At 42.9% G+C, this 12500-nt stretch overlaps 1 protein-coding gene across 1 annotated transcript in view; it reads left to right on the top strand.

The window, feature by feature from the left end:
• Positions 1-12500, top strand: part of LOC143288064 (lysosomal phospholipase A and acyltransferase-like) — a 19677-nt gene that overhangs the window by 2062 nt on the left and 5115 nt on the right. Inside the window, exons 2-6 of the mRNA XM_076596331.1 lie at positions 4446-4493; positions 6170-6326; positions 8299-8693; positions 9686-9784; positions 11491-11721. Coding sequence (XP_076452446.1) covers positions 4446-4493; positions 6170-6326; positions 8299-8693; positions 9686-9784; positions 11491-11721 — 930 coding nt within the window. The remainder of the gene's footprint in view (positions 1-4445; positions 4494-6169; positions 6327-8298; positions 8694-9685; positions 9785-11490; positions 11722-12500) is intronic.

The following is a 12500-nucleotide window of genomic DNA, read 5'->3' as shown; positions in this document are numbered from 1 at the left end:
CCGTGGTAAACTTTAACATTGCTATTTTCTCTGCAAATACAGCTGACACCAAATTAGGCATAAAAATAGGAAAAATTCAGTTCTTTCCAGTCATCTTGTTTAAAACAATATTGCACCTTTGGGATGGGCACAAAAAAATTGTAGAAAACAAGCCAAATTATATGCAAACTGCATTTACTGTTATATTTATATTTTTTAATTCTCTAAACTTGGCACTTTGATCTGATATTCTGACACAACAACAAGAGCAGTCATTGTTATCATTTTTTGCTCAAACAGGAACTTCTTTTGCTAAGTATGGAAGTTATATTTATTTTGCAAACGTTTTGGTGCAGATACTAAAAAAGGGAAATTACTCTGTAATTAATGCTAGGGGACTTAACTTGCTTTAAACTGATCTTTCTCATCTTAAACATTACATTTTGAAATTATACTCAATACATAAAAAGCTTGTGTGTTTTACTCTCAGTGTACAGGGCTTTCACTATGGTCATTCGCCTAAGTGGTCTTTTTCGGAAAATACTAAAATCAAGACGACGAGTGGACTTTATAGATCTATTGGCTGAGCCCTGAAGGTCATGGGCAAAAATCAAGTGCGAACACATATTTATACACATTCAAAGCGCGTGCTCATATTCTTCGCGAACGCGAATGACGCCATTTTGTTTCAAGTTGTTGACCTGCCCGTTCAATCCTATATTCAATCGACAATACACGATAACATGTGATGGAAAGTTGGAGAAGGAGACCGTTTTAATATTTATTCGGAGAAAGATTTGTGAACGCCTCATCACTTACTGGATTATGCCCCAAACTGCCGCAAAAATATCCACAGAATCAGTCGGAATTCACAGTTAAAAATAATAAACCATGTGAGTTAATACCCTTGAATTGATGAAACGTAAAAATTTCAAGTCTTGACTTTTCACAAAATGAAGTCCTTTTCACTTCATAAGACGTTTAGAAGTACTTGTACTTGGCTCTACGTGTTATTAGTTTGACAAAATACTCAATTTTCATATCAAATTTAAGCCTATAAAACTAGAATGAACATAAAAGAGAAATTGAATCAACCGTGTCAACCGGGTGTAACTAACTGAAACTTGTACATCTATCTAGATCTAGAGAAAACGGCTAAATGTTGCAGTGTGACTGCGGCGATAGCCACGTCTCCTTTACCGCGGACTTAAAAAGAATTTTGAATTGCCCTTAAAGATTTTTTGAATGCCCAAGATACACCAGAATAAGATGACTTAAACAGCGTTCTCACTGCGAATACCGCAATCGATTTATCGCCCTTTAAAAAAAGCTTGTTTAAATATTATATTTTTGAACGTCAGTTAAGGAGCCACGATAGTGTAATGGGTAAGACAGTTTCTTCTCACCCGAACACGCGGAGTTCGAATCTGCCGTTAGGGCTTTTTTTTCTTTTTCTTTTAACCCGAAGCTTTATGATAACAAATACGGAACACATTTTAACGATTAGATTTTTTTTTTTTTTTTAAAGCGTATCACAAGTGAGTCTTGAAGGCCTTGCCTCTCTCTTTTTTTTTTTTTTTTTTCCTGCCTGGAACTTTATTTGTTTTTTTCCTATCGAAGTGGATTTTTCTACAGAATTTTGCCAGGGACAACCCTTTTGTTGCCGTGGGTTCTTTTACGTGCCGATAAATGCATGATGCACACGGGACCTCGGTTTATCGTTTCATCCGAATGACTAGCGTCCAGAGCACCACTCAAGGTCTAGTGAAGGGGGAGAAGATACTGTCGACTGTCGGTGTGATTCGAACCAGCGCGGTCAGATTTCTCTCGCTTCCTAAGCCGACGTGTTACGTCCAGGCCAACACTCCATATAGATATAGATATAGATGTATATAAAACGCATAATCATCTTCTCCATCCGTTTTTCATTTTTTCTCTCTTCCATTCTATTCAGTTTGTTTTCCTAATTAAGAAACACCTGACAACATGAATACAGTTACAACTTCGTCAGCAGAGCTAGAGGTCACTATCCTACTGTCACAAATGACGTTATCAGTTAAGCCGGAAATTATACAACGAATACTAGACTGGATCGTTTCTTTACATAAAAAAATATTTATACCAAAGAATTTTTCAAAAGAATATTTTCCAAATGTTTTAAACATACATACATCTTTTCTTTTGTCATTAGCTCGAAAAGGCATCAAAACCTTAAACCACAGTACCCGACTCACATCATCGTTAAGTCCGATGTTACGAAAATTATCTTCCTTATACTTCGCAATTTGACGTCCCCTCCCGACAATGAAATTTACAAATTTTCGAAAAAATGTTTCAACTTTTATAAATCATAATAAAACAATTTTACAAATCCTTATATCTAGAATAAAAATAAAATACAATGAAATGATATAATATAATAATAATAATAGTAATAACAATAGTAATAAATAAAAGTGAAGTGGAGTGATGGCCTAGAGGAAACGCGTCCGCCTAGGAAGCGAGAGAATCTGAGCGCGCTGGTTCGAATCACTACTCAACCGCCGATATTTTCTCCCCCTCCACGAGACCTTGAGTGGTGATCTGGACGCTAGTCATTCGGATGAGACGATAAACCGAGGTCCCGTGTGCAGCATGCACTTAGCGCACGTAAAAGAACCCACTGCAACAAAAGGGTTGTTCCTGGCAAAATTCTGTAGAAAAATCCACTTCAATAGGAAAAATAAATAAAACTGCACGCAGGAAAAAATACAAAGAAATGGGTGGCGCTGTAGTGTAGCGGAGAGCAGCCCGAATTTCACACAGAGAAATATGTTGTGATAAAAAGAAATACAAAAACAAAAACAAAACAAAAAAGCAACTACACAAAAATGCAAAAAATAGTAATAATCTTCGAGCGTTCACATTTACCGGTTTTCGTAAAACGTGAAACAGCCATTACTCAAAAGACCAAAGACTTCACTTCCATCCCACCAACAAAAAAATATACAATTATAAACATATTTCAGTTCACAACTCTTACGGTATTACGAAAGACCATTTCCTTTTAAGCAGAGCAAGCCAAAACTGGAGCAATGAAAAATTACATTATGTTTTTCCTCCGGGTTTTCATGATACCACTGAGACCCTATTACCCGGTGGAAAAACCAACAACACCGTCTATTTCTGCCCGAAATCGTTTCACGATATATTTTAACATCCGTACAATTATTTATTTATTATTATTATTAGTTGTAGTAGTTATCTTTCTATTCCATACAAAAAAAAAAAAAAAAAAAAATCGTTTACAAGATACTAAAATATGCACTTTCCACCTCAGTGGAAAAACACTTCCTATTTTCTGTAAATTCTTCTCTCTCCAATGCATGGACAATGGTTGCTGCTGAACAGAATTGACATCATTCCTCCACTGCATGGACAATGGTTGTTGCTGAACAGAACTAACGTATTTCCTCCAATGCATGGACAATGGTTGTTGCTGAACAGAACTGACGTAATTCCTCCAATGCATGGACAACGGTTGCTGCTGAACAGTTTCAGTTTCAGTTTCAGTAGCTCAAGGAGGCGTCATTGCGTTCGGACAAATCCATATACGCTACACCACATCTACCAAGCAGATGCCTGACCAGCAGCGTAACCCAACGCGCTTAGTCAGGCCTTGAGAAAAAAAAAAAAACCAACAAAAAAAACCAAACAAACAAAAAACCACAACTGAACAGAACTGACTTAATTCCTCCAATGCATGGACAATGGTTGTTGCTGAACAGAACTGACGTAATTCCTCCAATGCATGGACTATGGTTGTTGCTGAACAGAACTAACGTAATTCCTCCAGTGCATGGACTATAGTTGTTGCTGAACAGAACTGACGTAATTCCTCCAATGCATGGACAATGATTGTTGCTGAACAGAATTGACGTAATTCCTCCAATGCATGGACTATGGTTGTTGCTGAACAGAACTGACTTAATTCCTCCAATGCATGGACAATGATTGTTGCTGAACAGAACTGACGTAATTCCTCCAATGCATGGACAATGATTGTTGCTGAACAGAACTAACGTAATTCCTCCCATGCATGGACTATGGTTGTTGCTGAACAGAACTGACGTAATTCCTCCAATGCATGGACAATAATTGTTGCTGAACAGAACTAACGTAATTCCTCCAATGCATTGCAATAATTGTTGCTGAACAGAACTGACGTAATTCCTCCAATGCACGGACAATAATTGTTGCTGAACAGAACTGACCTAATTCCTCCAATGCATGGAAAATGGTTGCTGCTGAACAGAACTAACGTAATTCCTCCAATGCACGGACAATAATTGTTGCTGAACAGAACTAACGTAATTCCTCCAATGCATGGACAATGGTTGTTGCTGAACAGAACTGACGTAATTCCTCCGTCGCACGGGCAATTGATGTTGCTGAACAGTTTCAGTGGTCTTATGTGACTGTTGCAGTTAAAAGGGTGACGAATGGACTGCAGAGACGCCATCCTGTCATTCTAGGTACGTTGGAAGAATCCTGTTATCGTCATGATACCCCACTGCCCCCCCCCCCTCCCCCCCCCCCCCCCCCCCCCACACACACATGTTGTACATTACTGATACCTGTTGGATATTTCTAGAATGTCATCTTCTTCTTTTGTTCGTGGGCTGCAACTTGTATGTGTGCACGAGTGGGCTTTTACGTTTTCTTTACCTCTGCCATGAAGACAGCAACATTTAGTTATACCCCGTTGTTGTTTTTTTTTTTCGTTTTTGTTGTTCTTGTTGTTTGGAGGTGTTTTGTTGTTGTTGCTGTTGTTGTTGTTTTGTTTTGTTGTTGTTGTTGTTGTTTTTTTGTGTGTTTTTTTTGTGTGTGTTTTTTCTTCTGTTTGTTTTGGCGGGAGTGGGGGGTTGTTTTGTTGTTGTTGCTGTTTTGGGTTTTTTTGTTTGTTTTTTTTTTTTTTTTTTTTTTTGGGGGGGGGGGGGGGGGGGGGGGGCGGGAGGGGTATTTGTTTTTCATATTGTTGTTTGGTGTTTTTTTCCTTGTTTTGTTTTTGTTTTGTTTGTTTTGTTGTTGTTGTTGTTTTGACTTTGTTTTGTTTTTCGTGGGTGGGGAGGGGTATGGTGGGGTGGGGGGGTGGGGGTGGGGGGTCCTGTGTGTGTGTGTGGGGGGGTGGTGTGGGGGGGGGGAGACAGGGGTTGGGGACGTATGAGCATACACTTGGAGGCCCAGGCACTAGCAGGTTTGCATATCTATTGACCTGGGAGATCGGTGAAAAAAAAAAAAAAAAAAAGAAAGAAAGAAAAAGAAACCTCCACCCTATTCCCACCACCACCACCACCACCAGGCTCTGTGACCGAGATTGGATCTCAGGACCCTCAGACTGAAAGTCCAACGTTTTAAATTAACCCACTCGGCTGTTGCGCCCTTCATTTCCCAGAGTGTCATTGTAGACATTAATTCAATAACTGACTGCCATCAGGAAGCACATCAACGTTGCCTTTAAAGTCCACCAAATCACCTTTTTGTTTTTGTTGTTATTGGTTATGTTGTTGGTGTTTAATTATTAAACCTTTCACCGCCAGTCAATTTAGAGTGCAAAATTCGCTTGTGCTATAAACACAGAAAATATGATGTCTAAGAATAGCTGGGGATTCCCCTTGGTGATGTGTAGAAAATATGAACTGTCCTACCACCGAACATAAAGAACAGTAGGTTCATGGATAACAGACCCATGATCTGGTGTCACCCCTTCATTGACATGGGTCCTCAACCTAGCTGCTGCATAAATGCGAGTTTGGCAGTGAAAGGGTTAAACGACTGAAAGCTTAACGATGCTACTTTGAGCAAACAAATGACTCAAACAGAGAGATTTCACGAACTATCCCAGTGTTTAATCCACCGCAGCCACTGAGTTTATTATCAATTTCCTTAGAGTACTTATTTATTTGTTTACTTAGTTAATCATTCATTCATCTGTTTGTTTGCTTATTATTTAATATCCATTCATCTACCCGCTTATTTATTGTTATTTATTTATTTATTTACTCATTAATTTCTTTGTTTATTTATCTATCTATTTATTTATTTATCAAAGTTGTGTGTGTGTGTGTGTGTGTGTGTGTGTGTGTGTGTGTGTGTGTGTGTGTGTGTGTGTGTGTGTGTGTGTGTGTGTGTGTGTGTGTGCGTGCGTCAGTGCCAGGACTGGGAGGCAGTCAGCTGTGCGCGAGGTTGACGGACGAGAAGTACGTCCCTGTTCTTCCCTGTGTGGGCACCACCAAGAAATACGTCAACATCTGGGTCAACCCTATGGCGATGTTGCTGGACCTCAACTGCACTCTGGAGACCTTGAGGTCCAGTTTGTGTGTGTGTGTGTGTGTGTGTGTGTGTGTGTGTGTGTGTGTGTGTGTGTGTGTGTGTTGCTGTTGTTGTTGCTGCTGTTGTTTTCTTACGTCACAGGCACACAGACACAGACATAAACACACACACACACACACACACACACACACACACACACACACATATATATATATATATATATATATATATATATATGTGTGTGTGTGTGTGTGTGTGTGTGTGTGTGTGTAGAAAGTCACGTATGTATGCATGTACCCACGCGGGCAGGCAAGGACGCACACGTGAACTTACACAAAACATTCACACATCGCGCGCGTGAGTGTGTGCGTACTATCTATCACCCCCCCCCCCCCTGGGCCCCGCTCCGCCCCCCTGCCCCTCCTCCCCCCACTCCCCCCCACTCCTGCCCATCCTCACCCAAACCGATACAGACAGACAGCCAGAGACAGAAAGAGAGAGAGAGAGACAGACAGACAGACAGAGACAGAGAAAAAGTCATAGAGAGAAGGAGAGAGAGAGAGAGAGAGAGAGAGAGAGAGGGGTGGGCGACAGGGGAGGGGGGGGGGGGAGAGAGAGAAACAGGCAGACAGGGAGACGGACAGACCTAGAGATAGAGACAGAGAGAGAGAGAGAGAGAGAGAGAGAGAGAGAGAGAGAGAGAGGCTGGGAAAGGAAGTAAGTAAAAAGGGGGGGAAGAAAGGACCGCCATTTCCCTCCGCAGCCCCCCCCCCCCCCCCCCCCTCACGCCCCAAATTTACTCCTCCCCTTCTTACTCCCTCAAAGACAACCCCCCCCCCCCTTACCCCCACCCCAACCCTCCTCTCACCACACCACCCCACCCCCCACCCCACCCCCATCCACTCCCTTGTCCTACTTTAGCATCCTAAGTTGAGCTCCAGGAATTTAGGATGCTGAAGTGCGACATTTACACCCTTGGTACTACCCTTCTCTCATGCTCTTGCTGTCTCTCAACCCTCACTGGGTAATGTCCTACTTTAGCATCCTACATTCCTGGAGCTGAATTTAGGGATTCTAAAGTGGGACAGGTGCAAGCGTCCCACTTTAGCAAACCTAACTTCCTGGAGCTGAATTAAAGGATTTTAAAGTGGGACAGGTGCAAGCGTCCCACTTCAGCAAACGTAACTTCCTGGAGCTGAATTAAAGGATTCTAAAGTGGGACAGGTGCAAGCGTCCCACTTCAGCAAACCTAACTTCCTGGAGCTGAATTAAAGGATTCTAAAGTGGGACAGGTGCAAGCGTCCCACTTCAGCAAACCTAACTTCCTGGAGCTGAATTAAAGGATTCTAAAGTGGGACAGGTGCAAGCGTCCCACTTCAGCAAACCTAACTTTCTGGAGCTGAATTGAAGGATTTTTAAAGTGGGACAGGTGCAAGCGTCCCACTTCAGCAAACGTAACTTCCTGGAGCTGAATTAAAGGATTCTAAAGTGGGACAGGTGCAAGCGTCCCACTTCAGCAAACCTAACTTCCTGGAGCTGAATTAAAGGATTCTAAAGTGGGACAGGTGTAAATGTCCTACTTTAGCATCCTAATTTCCTTGATCTGATATAAAGGATTTTAAAGTGGGACAGGTGCAAATGTCCTACTTTAGCATCCTAATTTCCTTGATCTGAATTAAAGGATTTTAAAGTGGGACAGGTGTAAATGTCCTACTTTAGCATCCTAATTTCCTTGATCTGAATTAAAGGATTTTAAAGTGGGACAGGTGCAAATGTCCTACTTTAGCATCCTAAATTCCTGCCAGGAGGCAGTTGCATTGCTCGGACGGACAAGCCAAGTATGGTCGTAACCCCGCTGCTAACTGTGCCTTGTATAGAACTGACCAAAGACGTAATTCGGTCAACGTAGGCATTATTTTAGTCATGTGTAACTGTCAAAAAAACCAAGCAATGCAACTGGCACCAGATGGAGCTGATTTTTCCCCCCCCCCCTCTTCTCACACACAGACTCCACTACGACCCACGCGAGCACGTCACCACCAACAGGGAAGGCGTGGACATCCGGCCTGGAAGGTTCGGTGACACCGAGAGCGTAGAGTGGCTGTGGCCCGTTTCCGACCAATGCAACGGCGCCGGTATGGAGAACCGCTTCCGCAAACGCGGGCAGCAGCGGGAGGAAGGCGAAGCCGCCGCCGCAGCCGCCGCCGCAGATGACGGTGGCGGTGGTGTATCGTCGTCGTCGTCGTCGTCGTCGTTTAGAGCCCGGGCGCTGCGTTCTGGCAGAATGAAGAAAGCGTACTCTGCCAAGCTCCGAGGCGGCTATTCTGAAGTGGACATCTGGCCGGTATGGAAGGAGACGAAGGAGAAGAAGAGGAGAGAAGCCCTTCGTCTTTCCGGTTTTCGTGAGTCCCCCCACCCCCACCCTCCGCCCCCTCACCTCAGAAAAAACGCCCACGCTTACTCACACCCACACACCCACACACAGCCACACATGGGAAACGTTGCCCTGTTTACACCCCACCACCTCTTCCCCTGCCATACACCTCCCCCGCAACCCTCCTTCCCCCTCCCCCCCCCCCCACCCCTACAGGAAGCCCAAACAAACTCAGTCTGTGGAATAAATTGTATTTATATTTCTTTTTATCACAACAGATTTCTCTGTGTGAAATTCGGGCTGCTCTCCCCAGGGAGAGCGCGTCGCTACACCACAGCGCCAGCCTTTTTTTTTTATTATTTTTATCCTGCATGCAGTTTGATTTGTTTTTCCTATCGAAGTGGATTTTTCTACATAATTTTGCCAGGAGCAACCCTTTTATTGCCGTGGGTTCTTTTACGTGCGCTAAGTGCATGCTGCGCACGGGACCTCGGTTTATCGTCTCATCCGAATGACTAGCGTCCAGACCACTTCTCAAGGTCTAGTGGAGGGGGAGAAAATATCGGCGGCTGAGCCGTGATTCGAACCAGCGGGCTCAGATTCTCTCGCTTCCTAAGCGGACACGTTACCTCTAGGCCATCACTCCACTTAGGTGGGAGGGGTGGGGCGGTGGAGTGGGAAGAGGGGCGGGTAGAGGGGTAAGGGGTGAGGTGTGGGGTTAGAGATGGGTAAGGGGAAAGAGGGAAGGCGGCACTTCCATGTGTATGAGCAACATCACTAATGGCAAGCGCTGCTACTTTCGTTTGTTACATCATCCACACACACACAAATTGTAAATCTCATGATGATAATTTCAAAATAGCATATCGTTAACAGTAGCAGAAGCAGCAGGAGTAGTGTAGTAGTAGTAGTAGTAGTTGTAGTAGAAATAGTATCATGATCATCATCTGCATGAATAATAATAGTGGCGTGTGTGTGTGTGTGTGTGTGTGTGTGTGTGTGTGTGTGTGTGTGTTTCAGTGCCCTATTATGCTCAGTTGGTCAACACGCTCGTGTCCAATGGCTTCACCAGAAACAAGGACGTGACGGCAGCACCTTACGATTTCAGGAAGTCTCCCAGTAAGTGTGATGTATTTGTATTTCTCTTTTATTGTCACAACAGATTTCTCTGTGTGAAATTCGGGCTGCTCTCCACAGGGAGAGCGCGTCGCTACTCTGAGAGCGCCACACTTTTTTTTTTTTTTTTTTTTCGTATTTTTTCCTGGGTGGTTTTATGTTTTTCCTATCGAAGTGGATTTTTCTCCTGAAGCTTGCCATGGACAACCTTTTTGTTGCCGTGGGTTCTTTTACGCATGCTAAGTGCATGCTGCACACAGGACCTCGGTTTATCGTCTCGTCCGAATGAATTGCGTCCAGACCACCACTCAATGTCTAGTGAAGGGGGAGAAAATATTGGCGACTGAGCCGTGATTCGAACTAGCGCGATCAGGTTCTCTCGCTTCCTAGGCGGACGCGTTACCTGTAGGCCATCACTCCACATGGGAGAAAAACATTCGGAAACGAGACAAAGCGCCGATTGGCAGCCCTCACGCGGTTCTAGCCAGATGGGCAACCTGCTGTGCACGTGTCTCCCGCCCGTGTTTGCAAAAGCGCCAAGTGCTTGGTCTGTGGCTGGAGATAGCATCCGTATCATATCAATCAATCAAGGGAATGAAAACAAGAGTAAAGAAGGGCGGACGGAAGAAAGAAAGAAAGAAAGAAAGAAAGAAAGAAAGAAAAAGAAGAAAGAAGAACAAAGAAAGAAAGAAAGAAAGAAAGAAAAAGAAGAACAAAGAAAGAAAGAAAGAAAGAAAAAGAAGAACAAAGAAAGAAGAAAGAAAGAAAGAAAGAAAGAAAGAAAGAAAGAAAAGAAGAACAAAGAAAGAAAGAAAGAAAGAAAGAAAAAGAAGAACAAAGAAAGAAAGAAAGAAAGAAAGAAAGAAAAAGAAGAACGAAGGAGAAGGAAATATTTAGAAAAAGAAAAAAAGAATCCATCAAAGGAATGAAAACAAGAAAGGAAGGGCGGACGGAAGAAAGAAAGAAAGAAAGAAAAAGAAGAACAAAGAAAGAAAGAAAGAAAGAAAGAAAAAGAAGAACGAAGAAGAAGGAAATATTTAGAAAAAAAAAAAAAAACGAAATCAAGAAAAAAAAAGAATAAGAAAAGGAAAGAAGGACGAGAGAGAAATACAGGAGGGAGCGAGGAAGACAGAAGGGGGGAGGGGGGAGGAAGGAAGGGGAGGAGGAAGAGGAACGGTTGGGAGAAAAAAAAAAAAAAAAAGAAAGATGAGGGGGAGAGGCTGTAAGGACGGAATGGAGGAGTAGGAGGAAGATGGAATGAAGGAGGGAAGAACAGAAGAGGGTAAGGAAGGAACGAAGGAAGGAAGGACAATTTCGAAGTTAACTAAATGAATATTTGGCTATGTATGAGTACGCATTGAGAGCAGCGTTTTCATACAGCACAGTGATCATGCTAACTAAATCAGTTTACTGATTGATCTATCAGATCATCAATCATTCAATAAACAGGTCTCACCGAAGTCCCACCACAAAGTAAAAAAAAAGCCAACAAAAACAAATAAACAGGCAAATTAGGGGGTTGGGGTGGGGGGGGGGGGGGGGACAACTTTAGAATACATGCACCAAGCCAAGTACCCGCAACCTTCACACACACAGACCATACCACGCACATCACCACCACCATCATCATCATCATCATCCTTGCACGTGAATCCAACTACAAACGAACAATTGAAGCCACAGTTTAGTTTCTATCTCTGACGGTGCAGACGAGATGCAAGGCTTTTTCCAAGACTTGAGACGCCTCATCGAAGACACCTACGAGAAGAACGGCAACTCTAGAGTCGTGGTGGTGGCGCACTCGATGGGCAATCCCGTCCTGCTCCACTTCTACAATCACCTGGTCAGCCAGGACTGGAAGAACCGCTATATTCGCTCGCACGTGGCCTTGGGGGCACCATGGGGAGGATCCGTGAAATCCTTGAAGCTCATGTGCTCTGGTGAGTTTGTGGGATAACTGGTGAGTTGTTGTGATATCTGGTGAGTTGTTGTGATATCTGGTGAGTTGTTGTGATACCTGGTGAGTTTGTGCGATATCTAGGGAGTTGTGATATCTGGTGAGTTTGTGCGATATCTAGTGAGTTGTGATATCTGGTGAGTTGTTGTGATATCTGGTGAGTTTGTGCGATATCTAGTGAGTTGTGATATCTGGTGAGTTGTTGTGATATCTAGTGAGTTGTGATATCTGGTGAGTTGTTGTGATATCTGGTGAGTTGTTGTGATATGTGGTGAGTTTATGTGATATCTGGTGAGTTTGTGTGATATCTATCTATATGTATATGTATGTATATCTATGTATGTATATATATATATACATACATAAGATGTGAACTGCTGTATGTGTGTTTGTATGCGTATCCCAGTCTGATCACAGTTACTCTAGATTTTTTTTTTATTATGTCATAATTTCAAACAACAATTTTAAAGCGCCTGTATCTAATATGATTTTTACTCACGTGCAGTGAGAGTGTGCAGGGGGAGAGCGATAGCATTTCTGTTCACGTTTTCCCGTGATCAAGGCACAACAAAGCATTTTGTTGTTGTTGTGTTGTGTTGTGTTGCACTGTATAGTATTGTATTGTATTGATTATATTACATTGTGTCGTGCTATGGCGTATTGTATTGTACTGTATTGTATTGTATTGTGTCGTATCGTATCGCATCGATCGCATTGCATTGCATTATATTGCATTGTATCACATTTGCGTTGCCTCGACGC

The sequence above is a fragment of the Babylonia areolata genome, chromosome 12 (assembly GCF_041734735.1).
Source record: "Babylonia areolata isolate BAREFJ2019XMU chromosome 12, ASM4173473v1, whole genome shotgun sequence".
Classification (NCBI taxonomy): Eukaryota; Metazoa; Mollusca; class Gastropoda; order Neogastropoda; family Buccinidae; genus Babylonia; species Babylonia areolata.
The sequence above is the reverse complement of the archived record's forward strand: the minus strand, read 5'-3'. Positions and strand labels throughout refer to the sequence as shown.